General features: G+C 38.5%; 3 protein-coding genes across 6 annotated transcripts; 2 read left to right on the top strand and 1 right to left on the bottom strand.

The window, feature by feature from the left end:
* Positions 1-4,284: 4,284 nt before the first annotated feature.
* LOC116209331 (laccase-4-like) lies at positions 4,285-8,088 on the top strand. Its single transcript, XM_031542933.1, has 6 exons — positions 4,285-4,573; positions 5,514-5,665; positions 5,785-6,029; positions 6,138-6,266; positions 6,396-7,322; positions 7,595-8,088. Exons 1-6 carry the CDS (start codon positions 4,466-4,468, stop codon positions 7,723-7,725), a joined length of 1,692 nt encoding a protein of 563 aa, XP_031398793.1. The 5' UTR covers positions 4,285-4,465; the 3' UTR covers positions 7,726-8,088.
* Positions 8,089-11,454: 3,366 nt separating this feature from the next.
* LOC116208149 lies at positions 11,455-12,287 on the top strand. Its single transcript, XM_031541415.1, has one exon. It carries the CDS (start codon positions 11,617-11,619, stop codon positions 12,025-12,027), a length of 411 nt encoding a protein of 136 aa, XP_031397275.1. The 5' UTR covers positions 11,455-11,616; the 3' UTR covers positions 12,028-12,287.
* Positions 12,288-12,938: 651 nt separating this feature from the next.
* Positions 12,939-18,642, bottom strand: LOC116208148 (putative tRNA (cytidine(32)/guanosine(34)-2'-O)-methyltransferase). Of its 4 annotated transcripts, none has more exons than XM_031541413.1 (12): positions 18,511-18,642; positions 17,955-18,052; positions 17,738-17,831; positions 17,321-17,370; positions 16,675-16,724; positions 16,458-16,566; positions 15,705-15,765; positions 15,545-15,597; positions 14,751-14,843; positions 14,346-14,409; positions 13,800-13,907; positions 12,939-13,371 (listed from the first exon to the last, which is right to left on the bottom strand). In XM_031541413.1, the coding sequence occupies exons 2-12, from the start codon at positions 17,979-17,981 to the stop codon at positions 13,127-13,129; spliced, it is 954 nt and encodes a 317-aa protein (XP_031397273.1). In that variant the 5' UTR covers positions 17,982-18,052; positions 18,511-18,642; the 3' UTR covers positions 12,939-13,126. The 4 variants fall into 4 exon arrangements, with proteins under 4 accessions (XP_031397273.1, XP_031397272.1, XP_031397274.1 ...); XM_031541412.1 differs by having other exon boundaries at positions 17,955-18,020; XM_031541414.1 differs by having other exon boundaries at positions 17,307-17,370; positions 17,955-17,994.
* Between the last annotated feature and the right edge of the window lie 213 nt (positions 18,643-18,855).

Raw genomic sequence — 18,855 nt, 5'->3', positions numbered from 1 at the left:
GAAGAACCACCGCTTCCTAATTACGATCTCGTCGTCGTTAGAGGAACTGTCATACCGTGCAAAATTGCTATTCCTTGGCATATTGTATTGCTATTGTACGCCTATAACTGTTGAAAGAATATCATGCACTGTACATTAACAGTAAAAAACGACACTTCATAACCACTCAAAACAGTCAAAGCACACATAAAATATATTCAACCGAAAATATTCCTAATACACGAAACAAACATATCAGGAATACAAATGTCATAACAAAGTAAAGTAAAAGCAATTAGCGAAATATGTTCAACTAAACGTAAACTCATATACTCTGCGCGCCGTTTCAGGAGTCAGCAAGGTCCTGTAGCCCTTCAATTCGCTCGTTCTCGTCTAAGAACATGAAAACCTTCCTTATTTCCTTATTTGCCAGCGCCATGGCGGCTTTCACATAAAAGCGACGCGGGACCTTCTCTTTCAATTTTTTCAACTCTAACATGGCTTCGTTGATGCTATTCTTTTCTGGCTTCTCAGGGCTTGAAACGGACTTGCTTCTCTTTGACGCCGATGGGGTTTCAGGAGCATTCTTGTTGAAGCTATACCTGAACAATTCCATGCACTCCTGCATCATGGACCTTTTTGATGAAGCTCTTTTAGGCACTCGACGTCGGGACTCTGATATAATTGGCTCTTGAACATTGAAGGGGTCGTCACTCTCGTCGGAGCCCTCCTCGATGTTGACATACTGTTTCTGCTTTCCCCTCGATGTTGATATGAATGCCGCATGCAACCGTCGTTCTTCAGATGAAGTTGTTGGTGGATTGGTCGAGGAGATGCGTAGAGCACCGCACACGAAGAACTGAAAAGCTCATTCAGTAGAATGTAGTGCTTGCAGTCTTTGGTTCGAAATGCCTTGAATGCGCTGTTCTTCTGCACGTTGAGATAAGGAATATGTTACGAGAACAGTTCAATAGATAGGAAGGAACTATAGATAGCGAACGTATGAACAAAGGACAGGCAAATATCTAGTAAATTGAAGTTATAGTTGGCATTTTACATAGAAGGAATTGTTAGCACTTCATAACTCATATTATTAGGAAATCGGCTTCATGCGCAAAAGACAATAACATATATAAAGCGTGTACCTTGATGAACATATCCCAGACATCGGGGGCTGGCCTTGATGGTGTTTGTGTCTGCATCCCATCCCACTCCAGTGTGGTTCCTTAGCTCAGTGAACTGCCTGTACGTCTCTTTCAACCTAGCACACTTGTCCCTTAGCTTCGTCCAGCAAAGTTGCGCTTCAGGAAATTGCTTTTCTATTTCCTTTATCATCTCTTCCCAATGAGGTCTCTTCCAGGAAGTTATCTGGGTCACTTTGAACTTCTCAAGCATGATATGGATGAAGACCAACTCCATCTCATCACTCCATTCGAGTACATGCTCACCCTTTGGAGCCATGATCGATGCACTTTTTGGACCATAACTTCCACACATAATAGGCAAAAATAATATTAACAGAACAGAAACAACTTGCAGCAGATCTAAATTCCAATTACTCACAAAACAACTTAATTCATACTCAGATAAACCCTGGGCTACTTAGATTAACCCAAACAATGCAACAAATTGCAGATTGAGAGAATAACAGCATGGAGAAAGCTACCACATAATTTGTGTAAAATATTCCAACATGTGCGAAATATCAGGCAAATGATGTATCGACTCCACAACTGCACAGTAACAGTAACCGACACAAGAAGAGAAGCATATCACTCAACCAAACTGAAAGAAGAACAAAAGCTTAGACCGTAGACATATTGAAACAATAACACAACAGCTTCAAATTCGTATTACACGGAATAAGAAAACAAGCTTCACACTGACATTCAGTGAAACAAGAACAAAAGATTGCCTCTCAGTGACCAAAGAAGCAAGACAAGCCATAAAATTATGCAACAGACATGGAGTAATGGCGAGAGGAAAACAGAAATTACCTCAAATGCAGATGGCGTTCCCAAGCAGAGGAGACGCGGTTCTTAAAGCCTCGCGTGCTGGTGAACAATGAAGTGCAAGGACCCTCGAAAAAGCCCAAAGGAGGGAATCTCTGTCCTTTTGTTGCAGACGTCGCAAATTCGGGGAATCTCTCCCAATAAAGGGGGGCCTTTGCCCTGTTCTTGCATGTCCTTTCTCCGGCTTCTTCTGCTCAATCAAGCAAGGGAAATTTGCAAGTTGGGAGTTTAGTTATCTGTCAAATTGACTATTGCTTCTTAGTAGTTGCGAAATTCCGACATCGATTACCTTCTTCGTGCGGCCGATTTCGATGAAATGTGGACCGATTACGACTCGCCAACGTCGATTAGGAGGTTGAAGTTGCCGATGTCGATGTCTTCTACGATGCGGCGAAGGAAAATGGAGTCGAAATTGGGGCAGATGCTGGAGCTTCAACAGCGTCGAAGGCAGGTTTCTTCTCTCGGCTAGCAAGAATGAGGACCCCAACCCAGAAAGCGCAGTCGACAGTTCTTTTTGTGAAAAAAAAAATTAGGGCAAGACAACACTTTGAATTTTTCAGTCTTTTGTGGGTCCCTCAATCTTACCGTTGGACTTCCCTTTTTTTGTCCGTTTGCGAGTTAAGTTAAAAATTTTTTGGTTGCCAAACAAAGCCTAAAAATTCTAGGAATTTGGTTAAGGGGACAAAATTTAAGAGAAGGTAATAAATAATAACATCATAAAGCCGAAGGGAATGAAAGGAGATAATATTATATTATTAGAATCATGATTCGAATCGTAAAATCGTAAGAGCTGTCACTGAGCTTCTATTATGCTTGCCGGGACTTCAGTTGACACGAGACGGCGACCCTTCTAGGTCCTTGAGATAGAATGGAAGTTCCAAGTAGGGAACTTTAAAATAACAGTTCCAATGGTTAATTAATCTAGTGTGTAATATATATACGGAGACAAATCTTTTCGGGTTTTCTGCTGGAATTCTTTCCTTTTGTTGCTTTTACTGATTCGGAGTGACTATGAGATAGCATAGCAACATGTTTCAAATGAATGAGGATTTAAGAAGTTTGGGTACTGATTGTTCGATACCATGAAGTAAAGGATGGAATGGACTTGGACGCATAATGCTAATAATTGGTGATTTTCTCAAATTAGGAAAGGAAGTATTTTTCCATTGTTTTGCCTTACTTGATGATTTTCTGCTCAGGAAAGTATGATACACACATATACATATATATATGGTTTAATTATAAGTAGAATTTTACGATTCATGATTTAATTATACGATTCATGATTCAACGATCCTTGATCGATTTTAGATAGAATTGTGATTTTGACAAACTATGTAGAAAATGACGAATTCGACATAATTCACTATAAAAAAAAATTGCCATCTACTAATGCCCGTTTTCTGTTAGAGTTCGCATAAATCCGACAGTACAATTTATAGCAAAAGTCGTGTAAGTATATATATTTTTATTTTTTTATAGTTAAAAAACTTTTAAGACCTCGAAAAAACAATGTTTTATCTCCACTAATCTGGAGCTCCAATCAAACATAAGAAGCTCAAATCTGTTAAAGAGAGACATCTGATTTAAGTCCATTAGCATTCAAATTTAGCAAAAAAAAAAGGATCTTTGCCAACGAAGAGAGAGTACTATTATTTCAAACTTGCATAGAATGAAATCTTTTCAGATCTTTTCATGCAAACGAAAGTCGCTTAGAAAGAGCGCGATAATAGTGAAATTAGCGATTTAACGGGGAAAAATCATAGTAAAAACATGAAAAGTACGGGAAAATCCTAGAAGGATGAGGAATTAAACTAGGAATGCTGATATTCTAGAAGTACATGTGTCGGGGGGTTTGGGTTCGGCCAGATGAAAGTGACCAAGAAAACTCGAGTTTGGACAAATCTCAAAATCAGAAGTCGATCGATCACAGAGTCTACCCATAAACCAGAAACAACTCCTACTCATCCATCCATCCCATTCATCTACTTTATGTAATATGTAAGGAATTGAACTTTAAATGACAAAAAAACAATTTATCCATCCATCCCATCCTCAGCTCCTATTTGTCTGTTTGTTTGTTCTGCATATAAATATTATTCCCTGTCCTGTCCGTATTTTATTAGTTTCTTTCATTTTTTTTTTGGTGAAGAATTCTTTGTTTCAAAGGTTAATTCAAAGACACAACTCCCAGTCCACCTAACTAAGCAAAAACGACATTGCAGCTATACTTAAAATCTATTTGCTACACCCTCCCCCCCCCTCCCTTCCCCCTATATAAGCGTGCGTTGGCAAGTCCGTCTGTATCATCGGTACCAAAAAACACACATTAAAAACATTCAAATTTCTCTCTTCATATCGATTTCTGCACAGGGATCGATAGGCAGAAGAGAGAAAAGCCGGGCAAAGAGAGAAAAATTTGATATATATATACATATATATATACACATATAAAGTGCAGTATATATTGAATCATGGGGAAACAGCATTCTTGCTGGTTTCGTGCTTTGTTCTTGCTCTCAGTTGCATGCATCAGTCTTCCTTCGCTAGTGGAATGCAGGGTCCGGCATTACAAGTTCAACGTAAGTGCATCGATAAATTTAGAATTCCTTTTTCTTTTGTGTTATCTGTATGCTCTTTTTATATGTGTGCTCGTCATTTTAAGTTTTACGTCGAGTGTACTTTGTTTCGAGAAATCTATTTATGCTTGCACATTTTTATGATATTCAAAAGAAATTTCAATATCATATCCCTCACGCAACAACCAGACCTTAAAACTTTTGTAGCCAACTTAGGGAAAGAGAAATATTATCATGGAATAATCCCCATGCAATAACATTATCAAGAAAAAGGTAACTTAGCATTCCCTCTTCTTTTTCATGTAATAATTTTGCTTTTCCCTTATTATTGCAAACCAGAATCCTCCTTTTGAAAACTTTCGCTAGTTCATGATTTCATGTACTTTGACTGGACGCATCATATCACTGTAAGTTTTTTTTGTTAAATATATAAATTATCTACTTGAAATAATAAAACTCCTCTCTCTCTTTTTTTCCCTTTTCATTTCAACACAGCCTCCCAACTCGATAACATAAGATTGAATTCCCAGTCTGACTTTTGCTTCGTCCAAAAGATATAAATGAAAGCAACCTCAGACACACCTAAATGTGGTTGGTCCAATAAATTCAAATGAGCAATTTTTCAGGTCAGGTATATATATGTGTGTGTCTCGGTGTATATACGCATATCTCTGAGAAATGAAATTGTGGGTAAATGGAAGGTACAATCTCACATCACCTTCCCTTACCAAATATGGGAGACTCAATTAACTAGATCTTCCGATCCAACTAATTGAATTTGCGCGAAAAAAATCAAATCTATGTTTTTCTTAAATATTTTACCTTTTTTTTTAAAAAAAATTACGTTGGCAATTAAATCTGTTAGTTAATCCTCATTAATTAATATTTTCAATCAAAATATGAAGTTTGATTTTGGAGATTTCTGTGGATCCGGCAAATGCAGGTGGTGATGAAGAATACAACCAGGCTGTGCTCGAGTAAGCCAATCGTCACAGTGAATGGCAAGTTTCCCGGACCCACACTGTATGCTCGGGAAGACGACACGGTGATCGTCAAGGTCGTTAACCATGTCAAATATAATGTTTCAATCCACTGGTGAGACACAATCCAACTATCGATCAGTTGATCAATTAACATTGATTCTATCTGACTTCATCTTTTACTCGAGAACATCAGTCCGAAATCAATGAGTGATGCATGTTTGCTTGGAGCAGGCACGGGGTTAGACAGATCCGAACCGGATGGGCTGATGGTCCCGCGTACATTACGCAGTGCCCGCTACAGACAGGGCAGACGTACTCATACAACTTCAACATCACGGGCCAGAGGGGCACTCTCCTTTGGCACGCCCACATTCTATGGCTAAGGGCAACTCTCCATGGAGCTATTGTCATCTTGCCTAAGCTCGGCGTCCCTTATCCATTCCCTAAACCCGACAAGGAACTTGTTGTCATCCTCGGTAAGCTAATATACCATGGACATGCACCAGAACCCCGAAAAGGCCCGGAAACAGGGCATTTAATTAGCTAGTTCGGTATTTAACAGTAAAGTGTTTTTAAATGGACAGCTGAATGGTGGAAATCGGATACTGAAGCAGTGATTAATGAAGCTCTTAAGTCGGGGTTGGCCCCCAATGTATCGGATGCTCACACCATCAATGGCCATCCTGGCCCTGTGCCGAATTGTTCTTCGCAAGGTATGTAACATACATCAAGAATGAGTTAACATATTACGTACATGAGAAGGCATCCGTTTACCGTCAAGTCTCTTAGGAATGAAAGAACCTGGCCTGATGTTATAATTCTCCTTGTGAAATTTTTGACAGGTTACACGTTGCCGGTTGAGGGCGGGAAGACTTACTTGCTGCGGATAATCAACGCTGCGCTCAATGAAGAGCTATTCTTCAAGATTGCCAAGCACAACCTGACTGTAGTTGAAGTGGATGCTACATATGTGAAGCCCTTAGAGACCGACACCATTGTCATTGCCCCGGGTCAGACCACCAATGCCTTGATCACTGCGGAGCGAAAGACTGGCAAGTACTTGATCACTGCATCCCCTTTTATGGACACACCAATAGTAGCTACTGATAACGTGACTGCGACTGCGACATTGCACTACTCGGGCACTCTCGCCAGTTCCTCCACAACTCTCACGATCCCACCCCCTCGGAATGCCACCTCTGTGTCTGACAAGTTTACGAACTCCCTCCGGAGCCTCAACTCGAAGAAGTACCCTGCCAAAGTCCCGAAGACTGTTGATCACAAACTTCTGTTTACAGCCGGGCTAGGAGTCAACCCCTGCCCTACTTGCAAGGCTGGCAATGGGAGCCGGGCGGTCGCCAGCATGAATAACATCACATTCGTGATGCCGACTATAGCACTTCTCCAGGCGCATTTCTTCAACATCAGCGGGGTCTTCACAACTGATTTCCCCAGCAACCCACCGACAGTTTTCAACTATACAGGAACCCCACCAGCGAATATGGCAACTAAAAATGGAACAAAGGTTTACAGGTTGCCTTACAATGCCACGGTCGAACTGGTACTGCAAGATACTGGGATGATCGCTCCAGAGAACCATCCCATTCATCTGCATGGATTCAACTTCTTTGTGGTAGGTCGGGGGTTAGGAAATTACAACGCGAGGAAGGACTCTAAGAGTTTCAATCTTGTTGATCCCGTTGAGAGGAACACTGTGGGAGTCCCTTCCGGTGGATGGACGGCGATAAGATTCAGAGCGGACAACCCAGGTACTGAGAAAAATACAGTTTTAAGCAATCCATTTTCAGAAATAGGCCAACATTAAAACATTAATTGCATTGGAAGATAGTTTTAAATTATAGTTCTAGGCTAAAATTATTACTTGGAAATTATCAAAACACTTATTGCTGAATTATGATAAAAATTATTTAATTGTTACATTTCCATTCTCAAAAGAAAAAAGATGAAAAGAAAGTTATTATTATTATTATTATTATTATTTTCTTTTCCATGGATTCTAACTAATATCGATTGAAAACAGGAGTATGGTTTCTGCACTGTCATTTGGAAGTTCATACGACATGGGGATTGAAAATGGCGTTCTTGGTGGACAACGGTAAAGGCCCGAACGAGTCGCTTCTTCCGCCTCCGAGCGATCTTCCAAAGTGCTGATTCGGCAAAAGATGGGATCATCGTTAAAATTATACGAAAATGGGGGCATACCCCTTTGAGCCAAGTAGAGTTGGAAGGAGAGGAAGTTGGCAAGTTAATTTGACAAAGAGAAGAAGAGGGAAGGGAGAGAGAGAGACAGAGAGACAGAGAAGAGTGGAATAAGAATAATAAAGCAAAGGGAAATCATCTAGTTTAAAATTGTTGCTTGAGTAAATAATTTGCTCAAGCCATGTCCGAATAAGATGGCGAGGTATTTCCTTTTTATTTTTTTCTTAAATGTATTTTTCATACATTTTTCAACAAATATATGTGCTTAATGAAAAGTACTATGCTCATACAACTTTCGTCATGCTGATTTTGTCATAGCATTTGTCGCATATATCCTGTTTTATTTCGCCCAAATTGCTTACTTGATTTGTTTATGGGTAACTGCTTCTTGCTAAATTAACATTCCTTTAACAACAAATTTATCTAACAATAGCAACATCTGATGCGAGAATATTAAGGTACAATTGATATCTATTCAAAAAAAAAAGAAAAAAAAAGAAGATGAAATAGGAAACCGAAGTGAAATGGGCCGATTGTGCCTGGCCCAAATTAGCCCGATGACCAAGTCTCGAAAAGAAAAGGGGATAAAAAAAAACAATTACTGGGAAGTCGGATTGTCGAAATAGTTCAAATTATTTGAGTGTGCTTAATCGAGGTTTAATTGGACTTTCGAATACAAAGTTCACACTGAAAAAATTATTTGAGAGTGATTTAAATGCAAATTCTTCTCTCTCTCTTGTTTTTATTTCTTTTTTTTTCCATTAACCAATATGATTGGAGAAAAAATAACAATAAGAAGAAAACTAAAAAAAGTACTGGAAAGCGGCGCCAATTAAATGCTTAGTGCTGATCCAATAACTATTGGTTTTTGTTTTTTTGGGCCAGATGGTTAATAGTTCAAGCTGATGATTATGCATCTTTTGCGTGAACTGAAGAGGTCCATATGAGAATATAATGATAATGATGAGATTAAAGTCTCTTTCTCACACACACAAACATGTACACACACTACATCATATAAATATCTATATATATATATATATATCATAACAATATCAAATTTCTAATATATAAATCTAAAAGATGATTGAAACCCTCAACCCCTTTTAGCCATGCCAAGTTCCATGTAATGAATCCGAGAGTCATCATACTTATACACATATATAAGATATGAAATTCTCATGCTTCAAGAATAGTCGGATTTGTACTTCAACGAGCCGAATATCAATAATCAAGAACGACGGTTTCTCGAGCCGAATATCGGGAAAGCACACTGGAATCTTGAACACTCAGGCATTTTAAAGAGGAGAGAAGACTTCTTTTCCTTGAGCATGTATGTACGGGAGAGGATGGATCGTTCAAACACTTCTATGGTCAAAAAATGAATCAGAACAAGAACTTTTTTTTTCCCCAACAGAATTATTCTCTGACAGAGACCAAAATTGGTAAAATTTACTCAAGTAAAAAAAAAAGAAAAAAGAAAAGAAAAGAAAAGAAAAGGTGTAATCCTATTGTGCACGCCAAGCCCCCACTCCCATGTCCTCTCTCCCTCTTTCTTGTGACCATTTTTCTCCCCTTTTTGTCACCAATTTCAGAAGTTGCCAATTGCTCTGCAATGCAATCTCTGACCATTCTTCTTCCCTTTATTTCACCAATTTGAGAAACTACCACTTAATTGGTCTACAAAATCACATATTCGGGATCGATTGATTCGGCGATACATTTGAGTAGCATCCATGTTTACGGGTATCTGTTATATGCTAATTATCTGAGTATTCGACACTCTAATCATTACTATGTGCATGGACTATATTGATTAAGTAGTCTTGAAGATGGGCCATTGTATGAATCTTGTACTTTGTTTTTCACAACTATTTGTCTTTAGTGTAGCTCGTGTGTACTCATAGAACCACATCAACATGCAAAAAAGAAACAATTACATCAACATGGAACTTATATAAGTTTAACAATTTTTAAAAATATCACTAATCAGTTGAGTTTAACGGACTAAAAAAAAAAAATCAGATTGTCACAAATTTCACGACGTAATTCTCTTAAAAATCTAGAACAACACCTTCATATTTGATATCTAAATAACACATAAATGGTAAAGTGACACACTCAATAATGGATAAGATGAATGTTGTAGATATATCGAAGAAATTAGAGCAAAGGGTGTATACAATACAAGGCTATACAATGGCAAGGGAGTGGGCCATGTAATGTTGGGTTGATTCCACAACAGAATCAATATGGGCGACAACAGAACGGGAAGAGGGAGAGGGGAGTGGGCCCTCCCAGGAAAGAGCAAGCATCCATCCTCAAAAGCAACGCCCCTGATTTCATCACGACCAACCAGACCCTCAACAGTTTCAAGTCACTCTTCATCCCTATCTAATCTAATCTAATCTAATTTTTTTGATTCTTTAAATTTCACTGATGGATTGGATGATGAAGAATCTGCATTGCATGTCATGCATCAATTTTCCCTTTTTCCAAAGTTTTATTTTGACTCTATATATTCGAAAAATCCCCCCATGTATATTGTCCTTCAAGAAGAACGTATATATATATATATATATATGTACAAATATGATTTTGCGCCCTTGGAGCATATTGAGGACACCCATATGAGAATGGCTTTTTGATTATTCATTGAGTTCTAACGTCATTCTTTGTGTTGACTCATTTTATGAAAATTTTCGTATTTCATTTCTTTTTTTTTTAAATAATGGCCTTTGAATTTTTTTTCTCAAGTTGCTTACACGCCTTTTTTTTTTTTACTAATTCGGGGTGTCCGAGCTTTGCCCGATTAATTCCCGAGACTCCTTAAACTCTTGGCGATGCACGGAACCGATAATCACCCCAAAGGCACTCCGGTGGTTCCAAAGAGTTTCGAGCTCGGGATCGAATGGATACTTAAACTCCTCATTATCTATAGGGCAAACTCCTTGGAGTTTGAGTTGCTTACACGCCTACTTCACAAGTGTTAAGAGCCAATCCCACAAATTGTGAACAGAATTGTTGGATTTAAGAACAATATATGTCTATGTGGTGAGAATGTGAGAAGCTCAAAATCCAAAACTTTTGGCTTAAAATAAACTCCATTGGCCGACTTACTTTAGATCATAAATGATGATTCATGCCCAACATCAATGGCCACTATACCAAAGTAAGGATAAATTAACAATAACTACCATTTTATGTGGGTACTATGGATGAGATCTGACAACGCATCTATCATCACTCGTATAAAAAACAATTACAAGTTCATAGGATTCGTTTTCGATTAAATGCAATGTTAAATTAGAGGTACACGACAAAGAGTGTACATGTCATAGAATTTAGGGTTCTAGTCATCTTTGGTAGCCTGATATATACACATCTTCAACTAATTACATGAATGAATATATATTTATATGACTATATACACGTCAAGGAGTGATTTTGAATGGAGATAGGCTTTTGATAGTCAACTCATGGTTTCTTTTGATAGAGCCTCTTCACTTATAATATATCCATATGTGTATATATTATATGATGATGATGATGAATTCATTATTTTCCACGAGAATCCTCTCTCTCTCTCTCTCTCTCTCTCTCTCTCTATCTCTGCTTGTGTTATCGTCTTCTAGTTCTTCCTTCCTTCTTTTCTCTTTTGATTCACACAAGTCCCCCCCCCCCCCCCCCCCCCCCCCCCCCTCTCTCTCTCTCTCTCTGTATATATATATATATATATGACGGTGATGATGATCACAGAACTCCATCTATATATTAACTCCCCTTCTCTTCTTCTCTTCAGAGTACAATATCTTCTCCTTCACAAAAAGCATCGTCCGATAAATGTCGAGGAAATCAAGCAACCGCGTTTGTTTCAGTCCTGACATGAACGATACTAACCCTACGATCTTCGTCAAGCATCACATGCATCCTTGCACTCTGAATAGGAAGCCAAGCAGCGGAGGGGCTTGGGCGTTCAGGTTGGTCTCAAGAGACTTGCATCTTTCACGATCACCCGTTCAGTTCTTCCGGCGGCTCGGGGACAAGACCGCGAAAGTCTTGAGGCTTGTTTACTCTCAGAGGTCGTCGAGGAAAGTGTCCTCATCCGCAGGTCATGCTACACTTGTGAGGTCGCGATCGCTCGTGGACCAGACTGAGTCCCATCGAGCCGAAGCCATCGAGGACTGCATCGAGTTTCTCAACTCCTACTCGTCTCTCCACAGGTCAAGCTCGGTCTCCCTGAGCACTTGTTGATCGACGACCATCATATCCGGGCTAGCTTGGCGATCAATTGATCAAACGCCTGATTTGATTTGATTTGATTTTGATCATGTATTATACTGGAGATTGTGTCCCAGAGATAGTAGGTGCAGTTGATGTTCGCCGTGGACGTCACTCGAGAATAGTAGTTCGGATGAGTTAGCGTAGTAAGTTGATGTGTGAACCTCAACAATCATACCTTGTAATCAAAGCAAAATCATTGTCAAAGTGAATACGATGCTTGTCCCTAAACACGAACACTCTCTCATTATTCATATCAAGCTGATTAAATGCGCATAACTGGAAACTGAAAAGCTCTGAATCGGCTCTGGACCCCTCTGGGGAATCCGAAATATCGATCGGGACAAAACCCGATACCGAAACTTGCCAAATCTGATGAACAAAGCCACTGCTGGCCAATGGGACTCTGATCAGAACAAGTTTCATCAGAGTGGGAATCAATTGAATGAATAGAGAGGGGTTGTGGGCCAATTTTGCATAGGCAATTATTCAAAAGAAAAGTGACTATCAGGACCACAATTTGAGAGCTTAGGCCTTCCCCACTGTCCCCACTTGGGAACAGCTTTGCTTCACTCTTTTTGACCAAATTTTAATCAATTTGTTCATTATTTTGTAATTTTTTTTCATACCCCCAGGACTTGAAAGTATTACTGAGAAAAGTTGAGAATTCGTCAGAAAAAAGTTTCCGGAGTTCTCCATTAAATTATGAAACAACTGCAGGACAACATGACCTGAACCCGGAAGAGACTCGAGCCCGAACTCAACATATTTTCGTAAGCTAAACGCTGATATTGATGTCAGAAAGCTATACACGAATGCATTGTGGAAGATTTAACCGAATCGAAATCAATTCGGGTGAAAGGAGGAGGCACACATGCGATTCCTAGAAGAACTATAGGCACAATGATTAATAGCTTTTACACAAAACAAAGAGCAGGACAAAAGCTTCCAACATTCACAGCAAACGTTGTCTACCATTATTTAATTTCTGACAGGTCCAACGATTCATTTCTTGGATTTTGCGAAGAAAAAGAAGCAAGAGAAAATGCTTGAGAAGAACAACAATCAATGATCAAGAAGAATCCAAGGAGAGGCCGTCGAGATCCTGGATGCCGTGGCACGAAGCTTTCTTCAGCTCGAGAGCTCTCTTGTAAGGAGGAGCGATTGGGGGCTGAACAGGATCCAAGCTCTTGTAGGTACCGTCGGGGAGTTTTGGTAGAGGATACGATCGATCTGAGTCGTACCCACTAAGATCACCACATGCTAGGAATGGTATATACACCTTGTTTGGGCCTTCCAGCCACCCGCTGCTGCAGTCTTAAAAAATCCAGCAGAAAACGAGTAATGATGTTACTCCAAATTGAAGAGAATTACACTCTAAAACAACTTGAAACAATCTACCACTATCGTAATTACCAGTATACAGCGGACGAAAAACAGACAGGTGAAAAGATAAGAGGCAGGTGGGACCAATTCACTCTTGTTCCAAGGTTAAACCTTTATATAAAGCTTACATTCTATAGATGGGACGATTAGTTTCGCCTAAGAATCAATAATTCACACTTCAAATGTATGGCATAAAATTATTAACTGCTACACAACTCTTAAGGACATTAAGCTCGAGTCAATTACCCGAGTAGGAAGCAATTTTGGTCGATATCATGCTAGACTTAAACATTCATATTTTTAAGGGAGAGTATTGTAATAAAAAAGATCTTATATTTAATAAACACAAACATATTTACCTAGATCATCCACTCCAGAGGGGCTCCCCACCTTTTCCAGAAGGCGATGCAAGTCCTTCGGGTTAAACCCTTCAGGAGGAGAATAATTTTCACACACAGCAAATGCCTCTATAAGTAAAGAGCAAAAAGAAAAAAATGGTTAGTAACTTCAGAGATAAACTTCTTTTTCAGCATTGACCATAATTGCCAAAAATTGCCATTACTTCCATTAATTCAATTACATGGAACAAAGTAAAACCGAAGCACTTTCCAAGGTTTCATATATATGGGCTTCAAAGTCATATGTTTTGTTAGTACTTTGTACAGTATTCTAGCTTAAGAAGTATTGATAAATTTTCAACTGGGCGATCTTTCTTTTGCATTCCCAGTTTCTTCATCTTTTGAATGAGGCCCCATTTCTTGTCTGTCATACTCTATTAGGTTTTGTCAGAAAGTACTAATATTCTCACAAGATAGATATTTAAATTCTTGATGACCATATCACGCAAAAAATGTGATCCTACAGTCAAATTGTGAAAATATTCTGGTTCAGATAAGACAGTTTACCTATACTAGAATTGCGACTGCTCTTCGGTTTTGCAAATGTGACAACAGGGAAAAATAACTTCAGCTGCGGGAGGGGGGGAGGAAGGAAACAAAGGCACTTCATGAGATAAACATATCAACAACCATGCATAAGTGGCAAATTATAACTCGTCTCAAAGAAGAGAAAATGATTTTGAAAAGACAGTTCCTGAGTATGTGGATAATTTAACCAGAAAAGGAAAAAGACATGGCATCCTTCGCCTTAGTGATATTGCAATAAGATACTAAAGAAAAGCAGAAGACTCTATATGTGAAGGCGAAATATAATCTCTTTCAGTGATTGTTTCCAAGTCACTGCTGGAATTTTGTAACAATATAAAGAATGGCAAAGAAAATTTACAACACGAGTCCAGGAACTTATCATACCTGGCAGTAGAGGAGACCTGTATCTTTCCCTCGAAATATTTTGGCAATAAATTTTCCCCCTTCTTTAAGTACATGAGTGACAATGGTCAATCCCTGAAACACAGCAAGGCAGAGAGACAACGAAAGAAACGGAGAGCTATACTGAGTTAAGTCGACCCAATCTGATTGGTTAAGTTAAACATAGAAATTGGGGATCTGCTACCTGGTGAAATTAGGATTTAGGATTAATGACAATCATACATTTAGACTAACAGACAAGTAAAAATATATCAAGAAGTAGACGAGGCTTAATTATCTCACAATTTAAAGTCTCCAGCAAAATAGCCCTTGAAGCTAATTTCTTTGAAAATTGTAACAGATTAGGGTTGGTAAATGGAACTGTCATGGTTCTACCACATGTACATCCTTCAACTTTCCCAGGAATAACTCTCTCAAGAACTCCCCTTTTGTAGGTAAAACTATAATTTTCTCTAACAGAAGAAATAAGTACCATATCAATTATTACAGATGGCTCAGCTTTAATCTAGCTTAACTGATCAAGCCGATCTTTTCTGTCAAATGTCCTAACCCAAGTTCTACATGTTACTTTAATTTTTTGGAGAGTGTCTTGGACATACTAAATTTGAGATTTATAAAACATTTTGATTCGGGTCAAACGAGATATAGGGATGCCACAACATTCATGGTAAGTAGATCCAAAAAAGTTCTGCAGGAGAATTTAACCAGAAATTGCTAAGAACAGTTTTAACTGAAAAGAAAATAATGTTTCTCTACGCAAGGACTCGAATACTTACTGCTAGTATTAGTTGTGACTGAACAAACTCATCCATGTCATGAAGACCAGTGACTGCAAATCAACAAAGGGAAAATCACCTTAAGAAAAATGAAAAATCTTTTACAGAGAAACTAGAAGAACCATGAAACTTGGCAGAGAGCCCACACTCATCATCGTACCATCAGGAGCACCGTCACATACAACTAAGTCAGCTTTGCAACCATCAAAATGTCTGATCACCTGACAAGAGAGGGCAGACAACAGGTGAAAATGGCGGTATTGGCAATTCTTCTATAATGAAAAAGAAAATTTTGATCACGCCAAACTTAATATAAAATGAAGGCTAATACATTCTTTATATTGTGAAAGGATTTCCTTCTCATACAAGAAATAGAAAAGTTCGTTATGCATATTGTTCATCATGAACAAATAAATGTAGGATCTAAACATAGATTTGACAAATTTGATATGAAAAAAAAGAAAAAGTTAAGAAGTTAGTTAAACTAACTTCCCAAGAACAACCAAAAAAGGAAAAAAAAAACAGATGATCAAATCCCTTATGTAAACATTTGGATTGTATAGGTAAATCTAGAATATTGCTTCTTACTTGAAGAGATTTAATCATAAAACATGAAGCATCTTCTAGACTCTAGTGACACAGTAATTAATAATTTACATCACAAGAGCTAATAGAACACAGATGCTACATAAAACTGCCCAAGAAACATCTTGGTCTCTGAAGTGATAGGTTTGAAAGATCATTTATGTGCTCTAAAAGCCCTACATCCATTTGAGGCAAAAGCAGGAAATTTCTTTTAGGACATACACACAATCTGCCATCATTTTTCATGGTTTAGCATATTTTGAACACTCCACTCACATGTTCCTATATTTTTAGCAGTATCTAAGCAAGTTGAATAGACGTCCCTTACCACTTCTGCTGTTCGGGCATTTGTTATGTCACCCTGAACTTGTATAACTCCCTCAATTGGAGCCATCGGCTGCAGGTCTATTGCCACAATAAGCGGAAGATCACTTTCTCTGCAACATTTACAGAAAAAGATAAGTGGAACTTATAAGCAAGGATGAAAACAGCAATCTTGGTGTTGGGAGAGTTCAAACAAGTAAAACCCCCATCAAGTATGTTACCTTGCATCCGGGGCAAGCTTTGCTGGAAGATACAGTTTTCGACTCAAAACCTACAAATAGGAAGCACAAGTCATAGGCTAGTCAATGTCTCTAGATTCTAGACGGCAACATACACATAACCATCACAAGAAGCTCGAAAGTTAAGATGGACAAAAAGGAAATATCATTGGAATCGAGCTTTCAGCATGGTAGAGCACTGTCAAAGGGTTCCAATCATTTTTTCATGAAGCTCTCCCGACATTGCTCTCTCTCTCTTTATCTCCCCAAATGGATGCTAATATTGACCTTTCATCAAAACAACCAGAATGAACTCCTGTCGCTCCATTCTCATAGATAGTACAATAAATTATATTCAGATGAACTTAAATGTTACCTCACTTGCAATGAAGAAATGATTAAGACCTAACTCAGATATACAGATTCAATAATAGACTCCATGACATAATGAAACCTGTTCACATGAATAGCACAATAACTTCTGAAATTGAGTTTACAGATACTTGAGCAGCAACTTTTTGTCCTCTGAGTTCAATAATTAAGTCAAACGACTACTTCTACTAAGAATATGCATTATGCAAGCTCCAGATAAGTGAAAGCACTTGAGCAATCAAATGGCAGCATAATCATCATACCACATGAATGGTACCTGACTCCAACTGCCTGGAGCAGCACATAAATCTACCACTCGCTTCACTCCTGCACATCCAATATTTTGCAAAAGAGCAAAGATCAATCCTCAAGGCATAATCACTTCACAGCATGCAAAATTATGGAGCTGCAGATAAAGTGCATAAATTAACACGTTTCTTCCAATAACATTTTAGTAAATAATAAGTACTTCTTCTTACCCCAATCCAATGTCATTTCCATCAAAGAATCTAACCTTTCTTTTGCTATTCAGACATTGAACAAAAGCCAAGTCTGTCTAAGCCGAGTTTTTGGACAATATTCTCTTCGACATCCTATAGAAGTATACCAAGCAGACTGACCACAAAATGAAACTCGCTACCTTTCTAATCATGGAAAAGATGTGTGAAGTATCTATTTTGAGATGCAGAGTCACCTTCAAAAATGTTGAACTCTTCATCTATCTGAAGGAGCTTGAAAGCACTTCGAGCACGCCAGCCTTCTTCTTTTGCTTTCCTATAGTATATATCCTGCAAAAGAGGCAACCAATCATTATGACACGAGTTGCTATAAGATATCATCAAATGGAGGTAAGATGTTTCGAACAAAAGCAAAAAAGGAGGTAAGATGCTCTAGCAGAATGAGACTCTTACCCTTTTATCTCTCGAAGCTCTTCCCATATTTCAAAAGATGCTGCAGTTTATCATACCAAAGGGATGCTTGAATCCACGAGCAAATTCAAGAAAATAAACTATAAATAATGATTAGAAAAAAATAAGAAACACAAAAATAATGTCCTCTGGATCAAAATATTTGCCCAGTTCAGTATAAGACCGCTCCTTGACATCCAATCTTTACTTTGGTTCTTTCCAAATCAATTAAAAGAAACTAAATCACCAATTCTCTCATTGAAAAATTTATCAAACCAATTATCTGCAGCTCCACCCGATGCTTGCTGTGGCAGAAACGCCAAGCATAAAGTGCTCTAAAGAGCAACTACCCTTTACAAATTACTTAATTAGCGAAAAGAAAACCTCGTTTCTCAGCAAAACAACCTCGTAGAACCATATCATCAAACAGGTGGGGCGCGTTCCTCATCAAGAGAAATGCTCATTCCATAACCACCGTGCAAAAAAGACAACTCGGGCAACACTTTTTAAGTTTCAAATATTCGTCTTTTGGCAACAGGAGAGCTGAGGAACAGCGTACCAAATGAAAGAGCAGCTCACTTCCGTAGAAGGGTCCGACTGTGTTCCGGCGAAGGGCGGACCAGTTGGCGGCGAAGCTGGACACGAGACTTCGGCCGATGTAGAAACGCCGGCGGGTTATTACGGATTTTAATTATTTATCATCATTTGTTCTCTTAAATAATTTTCAATCTTCAATGGGCCGTTCTTATTTCTTGGGCCTAAATCCCAAGAATGGAAAAAAATTGAATATCCTGGTCCATGGGCTTTCTCTCTCTATCTTATTCGAATCCTTTTATTTATTTATTTATTTTACGATCACGAAGAAGGTGTAATACAAAAACTCTTGATCTCCTTTTAACTCCTT

This window comes from Punica granatum, chromosome 5 (genome assembly GCF_007655135.1).
Source record: "Punica granatum isolate Tunisia-2019 chromosome 5, ASM765513v2, whole genome shotgun sequence".
Classification (NCBI taxonomy): Eukaryota; Viridiplantae; Streptophyta; class Magnoliopsida; order Myrtales; family Lythraceae; genus Punica; species Punica granatum.
The sequence above is the reverse complement of the archived record's forward strand: the minus strand, read 5'-3'. Positions and strand labels throughout refer to the sequence as shown.

Bases quoted from the DNA above. Each gene is read 5' to 3' on its own strand.
- LOC116209331 (XM_031542933.1), top strand. From the start codon at position 4,466: ATGGGGAAACAGCATTCTTGCTGGTTTCGTGCTTTGTTCTTGCTCTCA. The intron at 4,574-5,513 runs GTAAGTGCATCG...CGGCAAATGCAG, and splicing joins TCCGGCATTACAAGTTCAAC to GTGGTGATGAAGAATACAAC. The intron at 6,030-6,137 runs GTAAGCTAATAT...TTAAATGGACAG, and splicing joins GGAACTTGTTGTCATCCTCG to CTGAATGGTGGAAATCGGAT.
- LOC116208149 (XM_031541415.1), top strand. From the start codon at position 11,617: ATGTCGAGGAAATCAAGCAACCGCGTTTGTTTCAGTCCTGACATGAAC.
- LOC116208148 (XM_031541413.1), bottom strand. From the start codon at position 17,981: ATGGGAAGAGCTTCGAGAGATAAAAGG. The intron at 13,908-14,345 runs GTAAACTGTCTT...CTTTACTTATAG, and splicing joins CAGTCGCAATTCTAGTATAG to AGGCATTTGCTGTGTGTGAA. The intron at 13,372-13,799 runs GTAAATATGTTT...GGATTTTTTAAG, and splicing joins CTCTGGAGTGGATGATCTAG to ACTGCAGCAGCGGGTGGCTG.